General features: G+C 37.7%; 2 protein-coding genes across 3 annotated transcripts in view; one reads left to right on the top strand and one right to left on the bottom strand.

Moving 5' to 3' along the window:
• Positions 1-6,536, top strand: part of LOC114364020 (leucine-rich melanocyte differentiation-associated protein) — a 49,120-nt gene extending 42,584 nt beyond the window's left edge. For both annotated transcript variants that reach the window (XM_028319999.1, XM_028319998.1), the window contains exons 5-6: positions 1,628-1,830; positions 5,430-6,536. In XM_028319999.1, coding sequence (XP_028175800.1) covers positions 1,628-1,830; positions 5,430-5,509 — 283 coding nt within the window. In that variant the 3' untranslated portion in view covers positions 5,510-6,536. The remainder of the gene's footprint in view (positions 1-1,627; positions 1,831-5,429) is intronic.
• Positions 6,537-9,661: 3,125 nt separating this feature from the next.
• LOC114364019 (retinal dehydrogenase 1-like) lies at positions 9,662-22,500 on the bottom strand. Its single transcript, XM_028319997.1, has 11 exons — positions 22,392-22,500; positions 19,724-19,828; positions 18,486-18,753; positions 17,992-18,108; positions 15,348-15,535; positions 14,703-14,805; positions 13,144-13,328; positions 11,430-11,594; positions 10,506-10,663; positions 9,973-10,047; positions 9,662-9,888 (listed from the first exon to the last, which is right to left on the bottom strand). The coding sequence occupies exons 1-11, from the start codon at positions 22,416-22,418 to the stop codon at positions 9,819-9,821; spliced, it is 1,461 nt and encodes a 486-aa protein (XP_028175798.1). The 5' UTR covers positions 22,419-22,500; the 3' UTR covers positions 9,662-9,818.
• Between the last annotated feature and the right edge of the window lie 1,324 nt (positions 22,501-23,824).

Below are 23,824 nucleotides of genomic sequence, written 5' to 3' on the forward strand. Positions count from 1 at the left end.
GTAGTAAAAGAACGCAAAAACTTTTTTCCTTGCAAATTGTAAATTAACACGCATGTATTTATTAGAATTACTGTATCACTTAAATCAAAGCTAGACTAAAACGAATGTTGTGTTCAGCTACAATCGGAGTGCAAATTAATTGTTAATCTTTGTTCAATGTACTTTATTTTTAAGCTATGATTTGCAATCTGTTGCTGTACCTTAATAAATAAATAAATAAACATCAGAAAATAGCTCATAATGCTGTAAAGTTAAAAATTTAGAGAAAAAACTGATCACACGTAAGCGATCTCTGATTTTCATTAAAATCACATAACGTTGAAATAGAAACAAATCGCCCGCAAAATCCAATCGCTGAACATGCGGGCGACACCGAAATAGTACTCGTGCGAGAAATAACGTTTTGTGCAAGCAAATCTTTTTTTCTACATTTTACCATTTTACTTTACAAACGTTGCGGTTCTTTAACCTTCACGCATAAAAACACTTCTAGAGTTCTCAGACTTAGGGAGCGAAATAATATAGTAGTATAGATATAACATTGTTATTTGGAACCTTGCTCTGTACGATACCTAAGTAACTAGGTACGCAGGCACAACTGAATAACTAGATTAAAATTAAACCTTATTACCATCCTGCAAAGTTTCCTTTGCCGTACAAAATTGGCATAAAGGCAATAAAATTATTAAGTAAAGCTGAAACGTAGTCGAATTTAAGAAAAGCAAACAAAGCCCATATTATCTTTTAAGGCAACGCTTCTCAAGCATTAAGGCTATATTAAATTTGGGAAATTACTTCGCCTCTTACAAGTAGGTAATCTTTTCCAGTGAAAATTATCTCGAATCGACACATAAATAAAACATCGGCATTCAAAAATGAAGACGTGGGTTTATTCTGTTAATAATATCGTATAAAGTTAACAGGGCTCCAGCTACTGCCCACAACATCTATCGCAACACTTAAATATGAAATTCGGCGAATCACAAAATAATCTTGTACATTTTTATTTCTTTAATAAATAAGCCATTTCACTCGTCCCACGTCGTTTCATATTTCCACTAAAGGATTTAGATTGAAGGGTTTTTTTGTAATATACCTATTCGTCTCTATTTTTTCTTTACTCCATAATAGCTACAATGCTTCTATTTTGATCGTGTCCTTTATAAAGTGTTTGTGATCAGACTTCGCAGAAATATGTATTTTGTACTGTGACTTAAAAAGGAAACATGCATTGGCAGAAAATTTAACAGTGACAACGTAGTTATGATTCCTAGAATTTTTCCCCAGAACGAGGTCATCTCTTGATAGTGAGCTTGTGAAAAATAGTGCTAATATAAAAAATAATATAAGACTTTTAGAAAAAAAGTAGGCTAATAGGTCTGCTAATAAATCTACATTTACTTAAGTTTATCAGTGATAATATGTAGTACATATAACTTCGCCAATCTAAAAATAAGTACAGTCTAATGATAAAGTCAAAATCAAGGCACTACAAGCTCGACACTATGGCATCTATAAAGTTGCAATAGAGACGATTTTGTATCAAAAACGTTGTAAAGAAGTATGTTGTGCTGACTGCCATCATTTCGAGATTATTTAAGCCCTAACAGGTACAATCTTTTAACAGGTATTTCGTGCTATACAAGTTAAAGAACCTGCGTTTCCTGGACTCGCGTCGCGTGTCATCTCAAGAACGTTCTGTGGCGGACACGCGCGGCGAGTTCATGCGCGTGCGCCGCCCGCCGGCCGAGGAGCTCGCACCGTCCGCGCCCCGCGGGCAGCCGCTCAGGCCGCTGCCGGTCGACTTCTCCGCGTTGGGCAAACACAAAGGTCTTTTGTTAACTAGTGATCATTCTATAGCTCATCACCTTCTAGTCTAGAATATTCTAGTTACTTTTTGGAATCCTGAAAAAACACGTTATACGCTGACTGAAGCCAATTCAAAAAAGCCCCACGAGCTGCCAATCTAATTCCCCGTGTTAGGCAAACACAAAGGTAATTATTTTTTAAATATCGACAACCACATGCATGGCCTTGTGGTGGCTCGTATACAACAGGTATTTCATGATATACCAGCTAAAAACCCTTTAATTCCTTCACTCGCGACGCGTGTCGACCCAGGAGCGCTCCGTGACTGAAAGGTATTTTGTCAACTGGTGCTCATTCTACATATTGTAGCTCATTCATCAAGATCGACGACCTAGCCAAGTAAAGAACCTGCGTTTCCTGGACTCGCGTCGCGTGTCATCCCACGAACGTTCTGTGGCGGACACGCGCGGCGAGTTCATGCGCGTGCGCCGCCCGCCGGCCGAGGAGCTCGCACCGCCCGCTCCCCGCGGGCAGCCGCTCAGGCCGCTGCCGGTCGACTTCTCCGCGTTGGGCAAACACAAAGGTACTTTGACAACCTTCTAGAATGTCCCAATTACGGTTTGTCTATGGGCGACGGTAATCACTTACCATCAGGTGATCCGTCTGCTCGTTTGCCTCCTGTCCTCAGATCATAGAAAGAGACTGAGACTGAGAGCCACTGGCAGCCGCCAATTGATTTCTCTGCGTTGAATTTGTCAGAAAACAATTCTAGAAAATTACAGTTTCCTACCTACGAGAAAATTGAAAAAAAAAATTGCTGCTAAGGCCCTTTTATTAAAGTCCCTCAGGCGTTGTCGGTCGATCAACTTCACGTTCGGCAAACTTAATAATATTATAAAAGTTACTTCTTATTACTAATCTTCATAAAATATTACTGGAGTTTTCAAGAAGTTCTTGATAAACCTTTTCACGTTTCGTCAAAATAACCAGTTATCCAAGCAACTCCCTCGCCAGTACCTATTTTTCGCGCTGGGCAACACTAAAGCGATTTAGTGACAAACTATTCGTATGTAAATAGGATTCTACCTCGGTGAATACTCTTTGCTTTATTGGGCTAGCCTCTTGGCTATGAAAAAAATGGAAATTCTGACGTTCTTCCATCCAGTGTTGGCCGACTGCTTTGGCAAAAGCTTAACTTTTTTAATTAGTAATTTTTTCTACCTATAAATACAGCTAAACTCTGATTTTTAATTCGACGGAATTTTGACATTTCAGAAGTGTTGTCAACACTGAAACATTCCCACTAAGAATGGAGAGCATTTTCATAAATTAAAAAATAATCCTTTCTTGAATTTAAGGTTTCACTTGAAAAACTAAGGCTTAAAAATGTACCGATCATTTCAAAATGGTTATTTGAATTTTTATTATCATACTTTTGAAGTTACAAAAAAAATTGGGAAATTATTTTTCTATTACTGTAGGCCTAAGATGCGCGCATCGACAATGACATGATATGATAAGACAATTTTCGATCACGTAGATAATTTTATCATTTTCCCTAACATGGAACCATCGATAGAAAAGTCTATCGACCGCTATCGCGTGATAACCGAATTGTTGCCATATTAAGAAAAAATTGCGTTATTATGTTGGCCAACCTTGAAATATTTTAGCTCATTCGTTCAATCTCGTTCATTTCTGCTACTAATTCGGCTAAAAACACATATCTTAAAGCAGTGAGAACGTCATTAAAAAAAAGTTATGTCAATTTTGTTGACATTATATGACTGCTTGATTGTATTTGTTTGTGTTTTTAAAATTGTATTTTTATGTTTCCAGTCTTATTTTTAATATTTCTAAAGTACTATATTGTGTTACTCTTATTAAACAAATTTAATAAGATGTGATGAAAAAATACACCACATGCAGGAATTGAACCTACATCCTCGACTTCTCCGTTGTCGCGCTCTTACCATCTGAGCTGAGTTTAATAAGAGAAATATATTTTATTTTTAGACAAATATTCAAATAATAATAAGTATTGTGAATGTATGTAGGAGTAGGTATATCCTCCCACCTCTATATTTATTTTAATTTACTCAGTGACCTACACTATTAACTTACCTGAAAGTCATCAAATAAATCTTGTGATGCAGCAGAAGCAGCTTTTTGCTTTTTAGGAAAAAGGTTTGATAGTGCCCGAGCCTTGTTTATTCTTAACTGCCTAATTGTTTCTAAGCCACAACACTCGCAATAATTGAAATTATCTGCAAAAATATATTACACAATTATTTATAATAAGAACCAGCCGAGCTCAAGTGGAACTTGCGCATGAAGGAGACTATTCCGTTATCGGAAAAAACGGTGCAAAAATCGTGTCTGTTTCTGTATATGTTGATAACAACTCAACACAGGCTATGCATGCATGCGTTATGCATTCCACATATCGACTGCACATTTGAATTTGTTTGCAGTTTCTTACAAATATTTTGCCATTACAAAAATTGCATGTCACTGGAATTTCTCTTTTTTTTTTTTTTTTTTGGGATGGACTGTCGAACACTGTGCGNAAATGGCTTATTACATCTGAATTGTCAAAAAATGACAGCTGTCAGAATTCCGTCGAATTAAAAATCGGACTATAGGACCTATCGACTTCTCGGATTTGGGCAAACAAAAGAGTAACTAATAATATAGGGTTGTTATAGCATCTTGCTCGTCTCGTCCCACAATTTATTCACAAATGGTGTGTGCCCGGGATGTTTAATTTTCATTAAGGCCCGGGCCTCATGGTTTATGAGTTCTGGGCCTTTCTGCCGCCTGTCTCATACGAGTTTTGCACTAAAACATAGACTTTTATGTACCACAACTAAGATATTGCTCAATAAATAAGTTTGTGATTGCTGTCCCAACCCTATTTAGCTGATTGCAAGGGCGAGAAATGTGTCGTGTGACCTACGAAGGTTATATTCGAATACTCATATAAACATCGTCTAAAGATACTAGAGATTTCTATGTACCTAATGTAACGTTCTTACGCATGGTAACAGTCTTTGTTACGGTTGTGTTGTCAGCTTTTTGGCCACTTTGGGTGTCACGACGAACTATTTGACGCTGACTGTACAGTACAGATAAAATGTACGACGTTTAGTTTCGTAAAAGGGTGAAACTGTCACTAGAACATTTCATAGAGCGCTCGAGCGGCTCGTTTTTCTATTGCAAGTAAATAAAAAAAAAATACGAATAAAGAAAAAAATAGACATAGCTCGCAGAATTGCTAAAATCAAGTGGCAGTGGGCGGGGCACATAGCTCGTAGAGACGATGGCCGTTGGGGCAGGAAAGTTCTCGAGTGGCGACCACGGGCTGGAAGACGTAGCGTGGGCAGGCCTCCTACTAGGTGGACCGACGATCTGGTAAAGGTCGCGGGAAGAGCCTAGATGCGGGCAGCGCAGGACCGTTCATTGTGGAAAACCTTGGGGGAGGCCTTTGTCCAGCAGTGGACGTCATTTGGCTGAAACGACGAAATAAAAAAAAATACAGGCTGCCGACATCACTGAAGTTACTTAGAAACTTATACATTCGGATCTTTTAATTAACAAACTAATTGTTATTGTCTCAGGTGCCTACGGAAAATGTCACTACAAATACACCGGCAAACACTCCGAGGGTAATCGGTTCATTCTGAACAGCGACTTGTGACGACCTACATACACAAAATTTTGAGGATAAAACTACAAAAATATAAAGTAGGTAGGTACAATTAGATTGTAAGATACATTCCAAGGTAGCCATATAATATAAGTGTACACTATTCATATTATTACCTTAAATTAATAAAGTCTAGCTGGATATTCTTCATACAAACGCTTCGTCAAAAGTGAGGCAAAAATCTTGTCATTACTGTCAAAATGTTGTTAGAAATGTTTAAATTAGGGCGATTTTTCGAAAGTGAGAGATTTGAGATCGTAATAAAATGTTATATTTTTAAAAATTAAAACAAAAAAAAGTTCACCAGAATGGTCTACTAAAAGTTCCCTCACTTTTCGTGCGCTTACTATCTATCTAGGCTTTATTAATCTATAATTATTACAGGGTAAATACATGAAAGATTTGCGTAATTTACTCGTACGTGTCAAATCGAGAAAATTAAACCACCATAAAAGCACTCAGATTGGTATAGCAAAAAATATTTTGTATATTTAGTATTACATTTGTATAGCACTATAATAAAATCACTTTGGTGTAGGCACCATTTTTATACAGGTTATTAGAATGGTATTTTAGTTAAATCTAGTCTTTTAAATATTTTTACGCACCTTCACTAGCAGTTAATTAAGTGTGCTGTGTTTTATTGCCATGATTATAATTACACCGTAGGTAAATAAATACACAACACTAAAACTTAAGAATAAGAAATAATGTATCTTTCGTGAAACAAACACTATAGACTTTATTTTTGGAAATGAGCTTTAGATAAAAGTAAAGTAAGATTTAGTTTAGTTTAGGTTTCTTTTACTTGTATGTTATTTTTTCTCATTTATAAAACTTACAGAATAATGTATAATATTCCATAACAATTGTTAACCGTTTTATATTCTATAATGGGAACGTTATTACAGGGCCATAATTTATACTAATATTATAAAGAGGAAAGATTTTTTGTTTGTATTTAATATATTTAATTTGAACCTTACGAGATACGACCTTTTAAAGGTCGTAAAAGAATCAAACATTTTCAAACTGCCATAATCGCCTTTAAGGGAGAACATGACATTTTATACATAAGCATTTATTTTGGTTGTTATTGTTATAAATTGGTTTTTACTTAAGTTTTTTATACTGTACGTTATAAATAAATGAAATACTAAACAAAATCTTGTTTTAGTCCAAGAAATATTATTAAGTAAACGTTTGAACAGTAAAACTTGAAAATTGAGCTAGGCTCTACTTGAAACTTTACCGAATCTTGGCAACTTTTAATTTCCCATCTCATTATATTAATAACTTGAGAGATTCCAGCAATGGACATGGCGCACAATTTTTGTTGAAGATGCCAATAAAAACTACAAAAAAATAGAATGAATACTGTATTTTTACTTTTTTGATATCTTTAAAAATGACTGAAATATTCAAGCTCAAAGTGCGCTCTTCCACTTGGAGCGATTTTCCGCGCGGATTTTGAAAATGTGACGTAGTAACATGAAAAGCTGCATGTAAGATATTATCTGTGTACAATGGTTAGAATGGTTAGTAGGGGAGCCGAAGCGGGGATTTCGGCACTTACTAAATAGTGGCAGACTAACATACAAGGAAATACTTTGTACCTGGTTGAGTACCTCTAAGTATGAATTTTTGATATAAAACGGCATTAGTTCTTATTCCTCTCACCCAAAAAATACCTCAATTAAGCCCAAATTTGACTTGACCCCCCCCCCCTCCCCCCAGGCCAGAAGCTGGGTAAGACTAGCCCCTCCCCCCAGCCCATAAGCATAAGCTGGGTATGACTCCCCCTCGGCCAGAAGCTGGGTATTACATACCCCTCCCCCCAGGCCANGCTGCGCTCGATTCGGATATAGTGACGTCACGCGGCTCTGCGTACGTTGACTTTTAGCGGCAAAAACGGCCTATGTTTATTACTTAATATCTTCGTAAGTAATGGTCCGATTTGGATAATTCAAAAAGATATATCTTTCTTATGTCTTAAAGATTAACGTAGGTACTAGTTTTATTGAATTTTCTACAACAGTACTGATTCTCATTATATTACATTGAAATTGGAGTTGCGCTACCATCATGGTTTCCAACATGGCAAAAATCGGAACCAGCGATCCGGTATTGACGGTGGCGCCCCACTGTCAATGTCATGGATAGGACACAGTATTTTGGAACTATAGGCGAGAGGGGGATACAGTGAATGGAAGAGTGAACGCGCGCGCGGACCGAATGAGATCGACCGATAGTGATGTGTAGCTGTCTGTCATAGACACCTATCATTTAATGAAAAGATGAACTAAAATTTTTCATCGCGACTAAAATGTGCTTTGGCGCGTAGCCGCACCAATGCAGCGTGACAACTGCAGTTCGGACTTCATTATGCGTCCACTACACATACAATAAAATTCGAACTATCGCATATTTTTTCTTTCTAATTCTAATTCAGTAAAAAATGTTTTTGAGACCTTCATTCAAAATTCAAAAGTTATTATCATATGACAGAACTTATGACCAGACTATGTACATTGAATAAAATATTTGTCTTTTTATCATCAAGCTTAGCAACCTAATGTTACTATGACACCCGAGTTAATCCACATTCAGCACCATAGCCTCCCCTTCTACAAGCCCCTCTACAAATGTCAAAATGTCACTTAACCCTTTTTTTCTTTTGTTTTTAAGAGGTAGGTACCCAAATTTTTATTTCAGTTAAATTATAGTCCAGTCGTTTGGTACAAATTAACGTGGTTAACTGGAGAGTGTCCTGGGAGTTTTGAAAATTGGTGTTTAAATAGATTTCGCTATGCTCTCTGTTAGCCCGTTAGTTAAGTGTGATTGCCGCGCTCGTTGAGAAATTGGAAAAATGCTGCATTAGAGAAAGTTTTGATAATTTTACATTCTTTCCTATTTCGTCGTTACAGCCAAATGACGTCCACTGCTGGACAAAGGCGAGAGGCCTTTGGGTTTTCCATAGGTTTTTTACAATGAACAGTCCTGTGCTGCCCGCATTCAGGTTCTTCCCGCGACCTTTACCAGATCTTCGGTCCACATAAATATCATAATATTATCTGTTATGTTGGTGAGAAATAAACATGACTTTACTTTACTTTACTTTACTTTACTTTACTTTACTTTAAACATCCAGACATCCAAACTTTCGCATCCGCGACTTCGTACGCGTGGACCTCGTTTTACTCCATTAGGGGTGGAGTTTCGTATAATCCGCTCTTAGCATCTATAGCGCATACATAAATGTAAAAATGGCTTAATAGTGCACAAAATGGTGGCATAATAATGGTTACTTTTGGGTTTGAAATGTGATTGAACGATGACAACTAACAACAGTTGTCAGTTGGGTAAAATTTTATTTTATTTGGAAAAAGACAAAAAGTGGTAAATGGGTTAACGTTCGGAGGCTGAAAAATCATGTTGTGACGTCACGCGCGAATATTGGAAATTTTTAAAAATTTAAAAAGGTCCGTAAACTTCTCGAGGCTCTATCTTCGGTAATACTGGATGGATTGAGGTGAAATAAAGACTAGTGTAATGTATGTGATCTAAACTTTAAATTAAATCATAATTTAACTTAATATTACAACTTATGCGTGGCTCAAAAATTGAACTCCGACAAACGTTACTTCGACATTACGTTACTCCGACACTACTGAATATCGACATGACTTTACTTCGACACTACACTACTTAGACAAAGGCGAATATCCTTTGTCGGAGTAGTGTAGTATCGAAGTAAAGTCATGTCCATATTCAGAAATGTCGGAGTAACGTAATGTCGAAGTAACGTTTGTCGGAGTTTACTTAGGTAGCCCCTTATGCGTGTTGTCCATTGTGTAGGTAAGTAATTAGGACGTAATTGTGGCACAATTAAGTTTTGAACAACTCTGTTATAGAGATATTTAAATTAAATAACCTATACGAATTGTATTGCCAGAAAACTAAAACTGAACTGGCGACGATTTATACCATGTTTTTATGACAGCGTAAAACACGTGCTTGTAATAAAATAACATTTTTATTTTTAATTATAACATTAAAAATATGCATACAATGTGTAAAGTAAAATATAAAAGAGATAACGATTGCACATCATTCAATACCCTCTGAAATTGTATTGTGCAGGCCTTAAGTATTCCGAGAATACATTAGGCTGGGTTCCACTATCTTACTTTAACTTTGACAAACGTCAAAAATCTGTCAAACTCCATACAAAAAGCACCGGTTATTGTTATTGTTACGGTTAAAATAGGGTGGTGCAACCATAGTCATTAAATTCTAATTAGAATTTCTTAGGTAAAGATATGGTAACAGTCTTGACCTCAAGGTAGGCGTCTATGCTCTTCATGCCACTGAAAAAAAAAAACAATAAATGTCATAACTGTTAAAAATTCTAAGTTATAGCTTGTTAATAGTTTCAAAACAAATAAACTTACTTTTCGCGACCGAGTCCGGAGTCCTTGAAGCCGCCGAATGGAGCATGTGGGCCCATAGCCAGGTAAGTATTGACCCTGAAAATTGTGAACGAAGAGTAAAGAAAACTGTTTTGCGACCTTAAATTATTATTTAAGCTACATGCCACACTAAGTAATCAAAGTGATACTAATCAGGGTTCGAAAATATCCGATATTTATATTTTCGAACCCTGATACTAATGTTTAAAAAATAAAAATACCCAACTATAAGATTTTATGAAAAACGGCCTAAATTTTAATGAATTATGAAATCTTGGACATAAGAGTCACTCACAGACATATAGCACGAGTAATATTTTAAATTATTAACTGAAATCTAGTCGAGGGACGCCACTTTATTTATGGATGGTATGTAGCCTACTTAAGTCATCTACAAAAAGAAATCATTTTGCCGTCGTAAGCACTGACTCCTCTCTTACTCTTTATTGGTTCTTTTCTGGCTATCATAATAAGGTTGCTATTTGCTAATTCCTTAGCAAAACACGTAAACTTACCAAATAATGCCAGCTTCCACGTGCTTGCTGAATTGCAACGCGTTGTTCAAGTTAGAGGTGAAGATGCCAGCTGCTAGGCCATAACTGGTGTTGTTGGCGCGCTCGATGGCCTCCTCTAGAGTGTCGAACTTGAAAATGCTTTGGACGGGGCCGAAGATCTAAGAAAAATACAATATTTTATAATAAATCAAAATATTTTGTCATCTCATCACATCAGAAGATAGGACACGTCTTTGTTATAAAATCGTATGTTCCTCTAAGTAAATACGTCACTACTAAACAATAAATTGGAAGCAAAAATATGCGTAGAGTCTTTTGCAAGAACAACGTGTGTGGATCACGCGTGTTTTCTTTTGTGCAGGCGTTGGGACTTGGGACTATCAATACTCCTGTTGTCTCTCATCTATAGTTAAGACACAAAGGCAAGCTCCTTTCTGCATTCACATGGGTTTCCATGCAATTACTTATTCTTTTAGTTCGTTTTGCTCCTATTGTAAATATAAACAACAATCAGCAAAATAATGGAGCGACGAAATAAGTAGATAGTGCCATCCACAAAGACGCGCCCCACCATTCTACCGCTGTTTGAGTGTTATCGGTGCACGCTAAATTATCCATGAGTGCACACGCACACTACAATAATGACGCTCGGATTGCTCGGATCAAACTCCTCGTGCTTCCCTTGACAAAAATTGGTGGGGCGCGTCTTCGTGGATGCATACAATCGATGCATATCGCGTATATTGGCATTTATGTAAAGTCCGGTCGCCGAGCACGTAGAATTTAATCCAATGACCCCAAGCTACCCATTCTTATCGATAGTGCTCGGTGACCGGACTATACAACATCAGACTGCAGTTTTGTTGCAAACTCAACCCTATTACAACTGCTACTAGTATTATTTGTCTACTGTCCAAAACTTACCTCTTCTTTGGCAATCGTCATATCGTCCTTAACATTTGCGAAGACCGTAGGCTCTATGTAGTAGCCAGAGTTCCCGACTCGCTTTCCTCCCGCCTTCAGAACAGCTCCTTCTTGCTTGCCCTTCTCTATGTACGCCAAAACTTTTTTGAACATGACGTCATCAACCTGAAAGATTATAGCTATATGAAGGTAAACGAACGAAGGTAGGTACCTAGGCATAGGTTTCTTCTTTTTGTCGTATCGATAACAAACCTACCTAGAGTGTCAGCCGAAAACTCGGCTACAAGAGTGGCGTTGTCAGTAGCATTAATTGAATCCTCCTGCGTGCATAGGTTTAGTCCTATAGTTCCCTAGCATCCCGAAATTAATGGTAAAACATTAAATATTAGTTAGAACAACGCCTGGCTCGTTGGTTAAACTACACAATACAGTTGAAGTAAAAGTTATTTTTATTCCCAAATACTTATTGTAACCTATTTTATTGTCTACACAATTACCTATTATTGCACGTGCTTCAACTTCCACTGACTGAAACTCGTTTATTGCAGTTGTTTATGTTTTGTAACTTTTGAATTTCTCTCGCAAAGCTAAAGTTTCCTGTTCACGATGGCACGGATTTCCCGTACCATCGTCAAATACTTTAAATCACCATCGTCAAAATAATCTCCAACAAAGACCTTTTTAGCTTTGAGAACCTTACATTTAAATCTACTTGAAAGTTTAGATTCAACATCAAAGTTGCGCTGAAATGAAACGTAAATAGAACTCAAAGTAGAGTACCTACCTACTACTAGCACTTAGCTGTCCAAATGATGTTTGCTAAATTCCCTCTCTCATAAAACGCATAATCTGGGGGCACGGCAGTGCCCCCACCAAGTCGAGCAAAAAAGCGGCACGGCCGTACCATCCTTTTCTCGAAGCAATTCAGGCCATTTTCGACCGCCTGTAACTTCGTTGTGGATAAAACTAGAAGGCTGAATTTTCATTAGCTATGCAGGCATTGTAAAGACACGGTATATTTAAAATTTCATTCAATTTGAACGAGTAGTTTAAGAATTATAACGGGTCAAAGTTACTTAATTTTGTCACTCACTGACTATCCCATCAAAAACAATACTTGTCAAAAAAACCAAGTCTCGCAACTCAGTTGTTCTACGGTAAAAAGTTGTGAGACCATGTAATACCAAGTCCAGGCCAGGAAATCTTTAACGTTTTACATAAATATATTGACTTGGCCATCGCATGAAAACACGTGTAAATTAAATTATTTAGTGCGATGGCCTAGTCAATAATTTATGTAAAACGTTAAAGATTTCCTGGCCTGGACTTGGTATTACATGGATCTCACAACTTTTTACCGTAGAACAACTGAGTTGCGAGACTTGGTTTTTTTGACAAGTATTGTTTTTGATGGGATTATTTTATTCTTGTTTAATTTTCCAATTTTTACTCAAAGTAATAAATTGAAAACTTTGATTAAAAGACGAATAAATTATATCGCTCAAGTCGTTGTCAAGTTATGGTGTGATCAAGGTAAATGTAGATAGAATCTTGTGATTAAGGGAAACAGGGATTCATTTATACTTTTATTATGTCTGGGTTGCACCATCTTACTTTTACTATAACATACAAAAAACACCGGCTAACGTTTAGTTACCGTTAAAGTTAGGTGGTGCAATTCAACCTTACAAAGATATCTTGTTGGTTAGCTTACCTGTGGCCCATGCTGCGTGGTAGGGTCCGCAGGGTTGCCAATCTTGATGCCCTGCGCATACTTAGCGGCTGCCTCGACGAACTTATCATAGATGCCAGCTTGCACGAACAGACGCGATGCGGCCACGCACACTTGCCCTTGGTGGCAGAATACCGAGTTCGCTGCGTATGGCACTGCCGAGTTCACTGTGGATGAGGATAATTTTGTTAAGTATGGACTTGATATGGAAATAGCTGAAATCTTATAGAGTAAAGGCGGCGATAGGTACACATGCCAGTACCTAAGGTACACTTGCTTAAAATTCCTTGTGGGTACTTGCCACCAATTGTCATAATAGCCTATCTCTTATACCTACGTTATCTGGCATAGGTAGGTAGATAGCGCAGCATTTGATTTTAATATTTTATAAGTTAGAAATATAGGCATGTCAGGATGCAAATTAGGTAGGCATGACATGCAAGTGTAATTATGAAATTTGGTCTTAACTAAATTCAACCGCCTCTGTGGTCTAGTGGTAAGACCACCTGCTTCAGACGCAGAGGTCCCGGGTTCGATTCCCAGTGGGGGCAGATTTTTCTGTTCGGTTTGGTTGGTGGTAGGGCTTGTTCTAAGTCCGCCTGGCTAGCTACCACCATCTTACCTAAGTCTGTCGCCATAACAACAATGTTAACAGCATTGTTGTGTTCCGGCAGTTAGAGGTAAGATAGCCAGTTCCTCCGTGGTTGAGGATTCCGGGTGAAGCTCGCTTCCACCTTCGGCCTGATCGTCACTTACCATCAGGTGAGATACAGGCCAAGAGCTTCCTCGTTGTGGATAAAAAAAAAAAAAAAAAAAAAAAATTCGCAGATCATGGTGTGGGTACCGAGCATTATCATGTTTTTCTATTCTTCCTTCCTTTACTAGGTGATATTTTATACTTAGGCGCAGGTAAATTACATTCACGCTTTGGCAGACACGACTCTAGTTGCGCGTGACAGAAATCATAACTCGTGGGTTCAAATTTTCCTGCTTGAAAATAAGCGTGACGTGACTGACGTGTTTGAAAGAAATTGCTGCCGGGAATTCTTATGGCTGTGTAAGCAATTCGATAAGATTTCCTTTGAAACCTGTAGGACTATTTTACTCGTATACATTTCTAGGAAACATGATGAAGGGTTGCCATAATATTTGAGTAGGTATACGGATAAACAAATTCTAGGCAGGCAATTCTTGGATTAAACTTGACAAACATGTAGCTTAAAAAAAAATTTTCTTACGCAAGATCCATTTCCTGTTAGTAACTAGGTATGTAAATAATTTTCTTACGCAAAAACAAAAATAGGATGTACCTAGAACAACGTGATGTGTGTTCCGCGTTGTTTACATTGCTGCATTAGCATAATAAGTATTATTGTAGTATTATTAACAATCTTCATATTAGTGATACAGGATCTCAGAGGTCATCATATCCTTATCCTCAACCTCGTCTAAGATAGTTGCAAAATCGCTCTTATTGCAACCATGTAAGAAGCTAAGAGTTAAGCTTGATATGCCCTTATTGCTTTTGTCTCTTGACTTACAGTCAGCGTCATCCATAATGATCAGAGGACTTTTGCCCCCGAGTTCGAGGGTCACTCTCTTCAGATTGTTCGCTCCAGCTGCTTGCTGGATTAATTTCCCGACCTGCAGACATAAAAAGTGTTTAACAATCAAGAATTTGGATACAAATTGGTCATTATCATCATCATTTCAGCCACAGGATGTCCACTGCTGAACATAAGAAAGCCAATGATTGATGATAACCTTTATGAGGTGTTTTATCCACCTTGTTGGTGGACGTCCCACGCTGCGCTATCCGGTATGTAGTCTCCACTACAGAACCTTGCTGCCCCATTGCACTCACACATTTGCAGTAACATAATATTTCAGTGACAGTTTTTTTTTTCGGACGGACTGTGCTGATAGCTGATTTCTCAGCTTCAGCGTGCTCAGTTCAGCAATAGGTGAGCGCAGATGGCTCTCAACCTCAAATTTCAGTGACAGTGAAATGCAAAAGTAACAATAGATCAGGCGCGTTTATACTGGGTGCAGCGGGGAGGCACTGTCTACCCCTGAATGGTCTGGTGAAGAATGATGAGCAACCCGATTTTTTTTTTGTGCCTCGAGAAATAAGAAAAGTCGAGAAACCGGAAACCTTAGTCCCTTCTTGTTGGTTGTCAACTTGCCTCAACAGAACCAGTGAAGGAGATCTTAGCGACGTCCGGGTGATGTGTCAACGCAGCTCCAGCGGTTTCCCCGTAGCCATTGACCACGTTCACCACTCCCTTGGGGACACCAGCCTCTGCGAGCAACGCGGCGAGCGCAAGCGCCGTCAGAGGCGTTTGCTCGGCAGGCTTCACCACTGCTGTGCAACCTGTATTACCAATTTTTATTTATAGTCAAGTAAGATTTGAAGTTTAGAGTCCAGTTTTCTTATTGTATAATTTATATTCAATGCAGGATCAAGGTAAAGGCATAGCTGGGCATTAACTCGTTAATCCGTTAATCGTTAATTAACGAAGTTAACATTTCTATTAACGGATTAACTTTTAAGTTAACTTTAAAAATTGTTAACGGACTCGTTAACTTCCGTTAAATTATCCTAAGTCCGTTAATCGTTAATCCAGTACCTACTATTTACCAAAAAGATAAAGCATGCACGTTGAAAAACACTAGAAAAACGCGTTGCGTGGAGCTGTATGCTCAATGTCATTAACTATATGGTGTAATTTAGCTTGTCTCAAGAGTCAAGCACACACACAGGCTGACTTCGGTAAAATAATGTGTGACGTGAGGTGCCAAACTGCAGAAAATGGCGGAGGAAATACATGATTAAGCATGAATTATCATGAATAATATTAACCACTTATTTACCTCTCAGTGTCTTCAGGCAACTTAAAAAAGTACATTTTGTGTTTTTGTTATAATTTAGACAATTAAATACCGCACAGTATTTACTACACCATTTTCTTTATTTTTTTCCATCATATCATACACAAGAATACGCGTGCGTGAGTCAATGCTTGCTCGTATGTGAGGCCTTGTCGAATAGTACTCCTGTAGGGTGCCATCGTGCTTTTTTTGTTCTCGAAGTAAACTCGCGGAGTTGAACAGGCCTGCTTATATTGACTTCACTTGTTAGTATGTGTGGGACAAATCTTGCAACTGAATTTAAGACCAGTTCTCCTCAACCGATTGAGCTGCAATTTGGTATACTTATGTAAGTACGATGAAAATGCAATATTATGGTACCATTGAGCTGGTCTAATGATGGAGTCAGGAGGCGGCCATAGGAACTCCTAAATGAAACGGCGGAATCGCATCGAATTTGGGTTAGTTGGATTTGTCTTTTCGAGCACTTTAGTACTAGATGATGTCCAGGGTCCTGATGATGGAGTCAGGAAGTGGCCATAGGAATTTCTAAGCGGAACGGTGAAAACTTATCGAGTTTGGGTTTGTTGGATTTGTCTTTTCGAGCACATTGGTGCTAAATTGTATTGTAATGGAACCAAATTCAAATTCAAATTCAAATCTTTATTGCGTACTAAGTGACAATTTTTGTAATGGTGGAAATTACATACACATGGGCTTAAGACTTAGTGACCTAGGAGGTATTGCAACAGAGTAGGTGGCTATATACATTCATTATACATAATATTATGAGAAGTGACATAATTGCATACTTCGATGCTAAAAAATAACAAATAAAGCAGATTACAAATTAAAGTATCTAGAGAGATTTTCGGTGGTCAGTTGTTAGATATTCGTTAATTGAGTAGAAACATTTAGGTATTAAATATTGTCTCAGAGCTTTAGAAAAGCGTTTAATGTTAGGTTCGGTTTTTATGTGTTCAGGAAGTTTGTTGTATAGTTTCACTGACATGTAGTAGGGGCTGGTATTTAACATTTTAATTCTTGATTGAGGTAAGTAAAGTTTATCCTTATGTCTGGTATTTCTATTATGGGTGTCCTTGATTTTTGTAAAATTATTAATATTCTTANCCAAGGCTCTGAGATTGAAATACTATAGACTAAGAGCTGGTGAACGCCAGACCAACGTCATTTTATAAAAGCTGAAAGTTTGTCAGCGTATGCTTCCAATATAGGTTAGAATGTTGGTGGATTATGAAGTTTGGGTCTTCGTGGCTTTGGCAGCTATCCTAAAAAAACTGTCTGGCAAGGAGTTGGAGCTGTCAAAACTGTATGGCTAAAAAGAAGAATAAATTCCATGCGCGATACAAGCTTTCGAAATTATTTGAACCTTGCATACAATTATTTTTTTCGTTTTATTATAATGGGTTAACGGATTAACGATTAACGTTAACTTGCGTTAAATCTTGCTAAATGTAACGTTTTAACTTTTAACGAAGTTAATTTTTTTATTAACGGTTTAACGATTAACGAAGTTAACTATTTGATTAACGGTGCCCAGCTATGGGTAAAGGCATGCGGTATTTTAGTAGGCAGTGTGTAATGAGCAGCAAACCGAGTTTTATTGTTGGAAATCGTTATTTTAAAATGTATGAATGCTGCCTATACCTACATCAAAATACAACGCATGCCTCATTCGAGGTTCAAAAACGTTTCATACCTAAAGATCTATTGAAAAGCAATCACAGCAAAGCTAGAATCTAGACTAGACTAGAATAGGCGAGGTAAATACCAATCCACAGTAGTTTTATACTGAAGAGACAACAATGAATCAGCAGATCGTGATTATTACTTATGGTATCAACTACATACGCAAGCTGCCTACGCATCCAAACATTTGCAGTAAGTAGGTAACTAGCTGACTACTACTTCTACCTTACTATAAGCATCATTACAAACCTGCAGCTAACGCAGTGCACACTTTGTTGACAAAGATAGCAATTGGCCCATTCCATGGCAGAATAAGACCACAAACGCCAACCGGCTGCTTCAGGGTGTAAGTGAACGAATCTCCATCTGAAAAAAGTTACAGTTAAAAATTCGGTTAAATATTATTGTATGTGTAGCTGTTATCTAACAGATATTTCGCAAGTGTCCATCATAGAGTTAGTACATAGTTAGATTTTATGTAGAGTCGATAGAATAAAAAAGATACGAATTGTCTAAGATGACAATCAAACCCACAACAAATACCTGTTGGGTAAATCCTAAATCCTTCGAACAAATCTCTAAGAAGCTCAATGGTCAGAAGAGCAGTCGCCAGGAAGGAGGGTCGTGGGTTCAATTCTCACTTTAGGGATCTCTTTTGTTCAGATTACTAGAAAAGCACCTAGATGAGCTTCAACTTTAATAATAACTAGTTCATCAAATATCATAGAAGTTATTTGCAAAACCTGTAGGAATCGTGTCTCCTTGAATTTTATCAGCCAAGCTGGCCAAGTATCGTATGTTCGATATGGCCATGTCCATCAGCATGGTAGAGAAGCCGGCCACCATGCCGTTGTTGTAGGTCTCGAGCTGGGACAGGTAGGCTCTGTCCCGGGACACGAGGTCCGCAAACTTGGTCAATATGCGCCCGCGCTGGGACGCGTCCACAAGGCGCCATTCGGAATTACGCGCGAACGCTGCCTTTGCCGCTGCCACCGCCAAATCTATATCGGCCTGTTAAATGCAACTTTATTGTAATACATTAAAAGATTTGTTGACAAGCCGGTTTCTATCCGGTCCGGGCCGGTTCTCTTAGACCCAGAACAGACGGTGAAACGCAACTGCAACGAAACTGAAACTTTCTGATGATTCTGATGAATGAAACTGAAACTGAAAGTTTCAAACTGGTCGCGTCATGTGTGGTCTCTCAACGGACGCTATGGCAGAACTTAGATGCAACTCAAAAGTAACTAGCAGTTGCAGTTTCGTTGCAGTTGCGTTTCACCGTCTGTATAGCATAGCTCGATCAGACAGAACTAATTTACTTAAACCTATTAGTGCTCTCCGAATCCCGGAATCGTTCTCTAAAATCAGCGACTTAGGGTCCTAGCCAAAATAAAATTCGTAACAGTTTTAATTAAGGAATCGTTTTACGGAGAGCTCTAGAATTAGTTATTTCGGTATTTTACTCTGTATAGTTAGTTAGTTTTAGTGAGTGACACCAAAGTGACTGACATAGCCCGCAGAATCGCTAAAATCAAGTGGCAGTGGGCGGGGCATATAGCTCGTAGAGTTGATGGCCGCTGGGGCAGGAAAGTTCTTGAGTGGCGACCACGAGCCGGAAGACGTAACGTGGGCAGGCCTTCCACTAGGTGGACCGACGATCTGGTGAAGGTCGCGCTGGAGGTGCCTGGATACGAGCGGCGCAGAACAGAGGTGGAATTGTGTAAAGCAATCGTTATCATTTGACAGTTCATAACGTACGATTATTCTGTCAAACGCTTTGTTTAACTGACTTTATCGTACGTTATGAACTGTCAAATGATTACGATTACTTTACACAATTCCACCTCTGGTCTTTGTGGAAATCCTTGGGGGAGGCCTCTGTCCAGCAGTGGACGTCTTTCGGCTGAAACGAACGAAAGAGACAGTTTGTTCTCAAACCGTGTAGAGATCATATTAGTCTGTTATGGTAAAAGCTTACCTTGTCTCCCTCAGCCACCTTCGCGATGGTGGAGCCATCGTGCGGGGTGTAAGTTTCAAACGTCTTGCCACTTTTTGCGTCCACCCACTCATTGTTGATGAAAAGCTGAAACGAAAACAAACTTAGGTACCTACCATTAGAATTCCAAATACTTAGTTAATTGCACTATGTTTCAGTTTAAAAAAAATCACATCTACGGAAACAAGTAAGTATGTATGTGACAGTGTAATCGTGTACCTACAATTAACAAAATCGCACTTAAATCACAAACTAGCTTCCGGCCGCGGCTTCGCCCGCGTGTAATTTTGTCTGTCACAGAAAAACTTTATCGCGCGCGTCCCTGTTTAAAAAACCGGGGTAAAAACTATCCTATGGCCTTTCCTAGGACTCAAACTCTCTCTATGCCAAATTTCATCAAAATCAGTTCAATGGTTTAGGCGTGAAAGCAAGACAGACAGACAGAGTTTCAGAGTTACTTTCGCATTTATAATATTTATTATTAGTATAGAATTAGTGATTATTTTGTCTGTACATTTAAAATGCTTTTTTTTTACTTTATGTCTCCCCAGCACAGCAGAACTGACGTGCATTACTGACCTAGCATATAGTGGTGTATATGTTATAGTCAAACCTCGAAGCTCAGGCGCTCCTAGGTTTGACTAGTCAATCCTCAGGTCTGATTAGAAGTCTTAGTCAAAGCCCAAACATTTTGGCCTTTGACTAAATAATGTTAGTCAAACCTAGGAGAGACTAATTTGGTCAGTCAAACGTCGAAACGGAATTTAATGAAATCGGGGTTTGACTAGTCAAACCTCAATTAAGAGCGTTTACGCGAAGCGCGGCGTTTCAAGGGGCATCATTGGAAATGATTCGCGCGCGGCGTTTTTTAATAGTTTTCAAATGTTTATAGCAAAACAATAACAATGAATTAAATATCGTTTCAAAGTAAATATTTTAAAGAAGATGTTGTTTTATTATATTAAGCTATTTTTATGTTGAATAAAGGAAGAATATTAATGAAAAAATCACTTTGATTTTTGGGTATTTCACGTTCTTTTAATTTGTGATTTCTTATTGTAAAATGCTTAAATCTAAAAATTTTCTCAGATAACTATTTGCCCAAGGATCTATGCTATAGGATATAAATGTTTTTTAAATCGTTTTCATAGTATTTTTATAAAAATTTCAGCTTGTAAACTGACGCTAAAGTGGAAATTTACAAAACCTGTGTGGACTTATCTTGATAGAATTCTTAAATACTAAACTAATCGCAATATTTTCTCAATTAACTATTTAGACGACGAAATTGCCTAACTATTTATGCCTATAGCATATTTGTAGTATTACTGGTTAATGATTGTAACGAGTTGAAAAAGTACTGTTTTTTCGCCAAACGGCGTAAACGCTCTTAAGACTTTAAACTAAACTAAGTACACGTCATTTTGATATTGACTATTTACATAGACTTTACCGACCGGTTCTCTCTTTAGGTGAAGGTACGAGTACGAATAACTAACTTGTTTACTACGGTAGTTTATCAGTGTTTCTAAACCGATCTTGAAATTATTATTTTCAGGGTTCTGTACCTTAAAGGATTAAGGGTAAAAACGGAACCCTATTACTATGGCTTCGCTGTTTGTCTGTCAACAAGCATCAACAAGCTGTATCTCATGCCTTTTCCAAAATATTTAGTTTTATAGTCACTTTAAAAATCATCCCCATTCGCCACATAACAATAAAAGAGTCGTACGGAACCCTTCGTACGTGAATCCGATTCGAACTTGGTCAGTTTTCTATAATTGCTGCCGGCCTCTGTAACGCTGCGTCTACTTTTGACCGAGTCTGCCAGTCGTTTCTAGGATTGACTAGGCAAAGCCCGAAACAGATTATTTTAGTTTCGACGTTTGACTGAACAGTTTAGGCACTTCTAGGTTTGACTTAGTCAAAGGCCGAAATAAGAATTCACTTCGGGGTTGGCCCGAAGGCTTTGGTCAAACCTAGGATAGACCAGTCATTCCGCGAAGAGACTGCATATTATCGACCTTTGACTATGACATATAGGTACAAAATAACATTGCTATAGATAAGACTTTAATAGTAGTTACTAATTAAGTATTTTCTATGTAGAGAATTTATATATTTTTTATATTGTGCTTGCTACGTTAAATATAAACAGTCTTATTTCGTCGATGACCGATAAACGTGCGAGCTGCATTACAAACAAACACTGTACTCCATAATAATACCTATGTCCGCAGACGTCCTTGTAGTGTAATTGAATCGAAAATAACCAGGAATTGTAGATAATCGCGCTGCTCGTCCCGAGTAGTACCTACCACATACATCGTATGTTGACAAACGTTTAATGGGTTTTACATGAACCTTTATTGCTTCAAAATAGTTTTAGCCTGTTGGTTGGTAACATAACAACTGATAATGCCATAGTTAGAACGTATTGTCACGTTAACAAACCATACAATGTATAATATTTACGAACACAATCGCTTATTTGCGTAGATAAAGATATACATTGTATGACAGGCTTATCAATATGCCGGCCGGTAGATGCTATTTTAGCTACAGCTGAAACGACTCTACATGTGTTTTCAAAATACATTTTTAAATTAACAAGATAAGATATAAGATCTAATAATACTCTATTACTCACCTTCGTATATTTAATTTCGGGGGCCATATTCACACACTACACGACCAACCAGCGATACGATATGTTACACACTGGATTCGAACTCGAGCGCCTCTGCTCTACCAAATACCAATCCAGCCTGTGTCGTAATTTTACCGATTACGGCGATCACACAATAAAACTTTAAACGGTGACGGTGGGGTCAATGATCTTGCTTCAATTGTTCACTATCTCTATCTAACTGTTGACTATCTCCAAATCGTTCGTCCCGAAAAAACAAACACTATTTGTTAGAAAATACATGTTTAAGTATTGTTTTCTGATACTATAAAAATATTTTGTTCTCCTTAATTTTCGTGTTAACCTGAACATTAAACGGTTGGTAAGTTATCTTTAAAATTTTCTTTATAAAAATTTTTCTTAAGAGTAAAGAAAGTATTTTGGTGCTAAAAAAACATAACATTTTACCCTATCGATCTTGTGGCCGATAAACAGCGAGCGTAAATTCATGAATGTGTAAGTAATAAACGAAAAAATAGAGTGATCTTACTAAGCCATTTTCTATTATGGTGATGCTACACCAAATACACTAAACTTGTTTTGATGCGGGCTCATGTAAGTGCTTTATGTAGCTGCATACTTACACCACAAATGTAAACGATCAGTAACGGTAAGATAATGATGAGGAAAAAGCACTTGGCAACAAAATATGTGGTTATTTCTTAACAGATAACCCCTGAGATTTTTGTTTTAAAAACTGAATTATTGTAAACATGATCTACCATCGACAGTTCTGCAATGTTGATAAATTATATTTATCATTTTTAATACAGACATGCATCCACAATGTAAATCTACAATGATAAATGTAGGTGAAACAAACAATAAAGAATCAAGTCTGTGTGTATGTTATAGTCAAACCTCGAAGTTCCGGCACACCTAGGTTTGACTAGTCAATCCTCAGGTCTGACTAGAAGTCTTAGTCAAAGCCCAAACATTTCGGCCTTTGACTAAAGAATGTCAGTCAAACCTAGGAGTAACTAATTTGGTTAGGCAAACGTCGAAACTCAATTTAATGAAATCGGGGTTTGACTAGTCAAACCTCAATTAAGACTTAAAACTAAACTATACTTTATTCTGATCTCGAATTTATTGCAAAGGCGTTACGGTCGGTTCTTTAGGTGAAGGTACGAAAAACTAAAACTATTTACTGAGGTTGTTTGTCAGTGTTTCTAGACCGATCTTGAAATTACTAATTTTTAGGGTTCTGTTACCTTAAATTTGAAGGTAACAGAAGGTCCTTTATTAAGGCTTAAAGGATAAAGAGTTAAAACGGGACCCTATTACTATGACTTCGCTAAATTTTGTCTGTCACCAGGCTCGTATCTCATGAATCATTTTCAAAAGATTTAGTTTTTTATTCACTTTAAAAATAAATAAATCAATAAAATACA

Source organism: Ostrinia furnacalis, unplaced genomic scaffold (genome assembly GCF_004193835.3).
Source record: "Ostrinia furnacalis isolate ACB-3 unplaced genomic scaffold, ASM419383v2 OfSCF7340, whole genome shotgun sequence".
NCBI lineage: Eukaryota > Metazoa > Arthropoda > Insecta > Lepidoptera > Crambidae > Ostrinia > Ostrinia furnacalis.

Bases quoted from the DNA above. Each gene is read 5' to 3' on its own strand.
- LOC114364019 (XM_028319997.1), bottom strand. From the start codon at position 22,418: ATGGCCCCCGAAATTAAATATACGAAG. The intron at 15,536-17,991 runs GTTTGTAATGAT...TTGGTAATACAG, and splicing joins GTGCACTGCGTTAGCTGCAG to GTTGCACAGCAGTGGTGAAG. The intron at 10,048-10,505 runs GTAAGTTTACGT...CACAATTTTCAG, and splicing joins GTGGAAGCTGGCATTATTTG to GGTCAATACTTACCTGGCTA.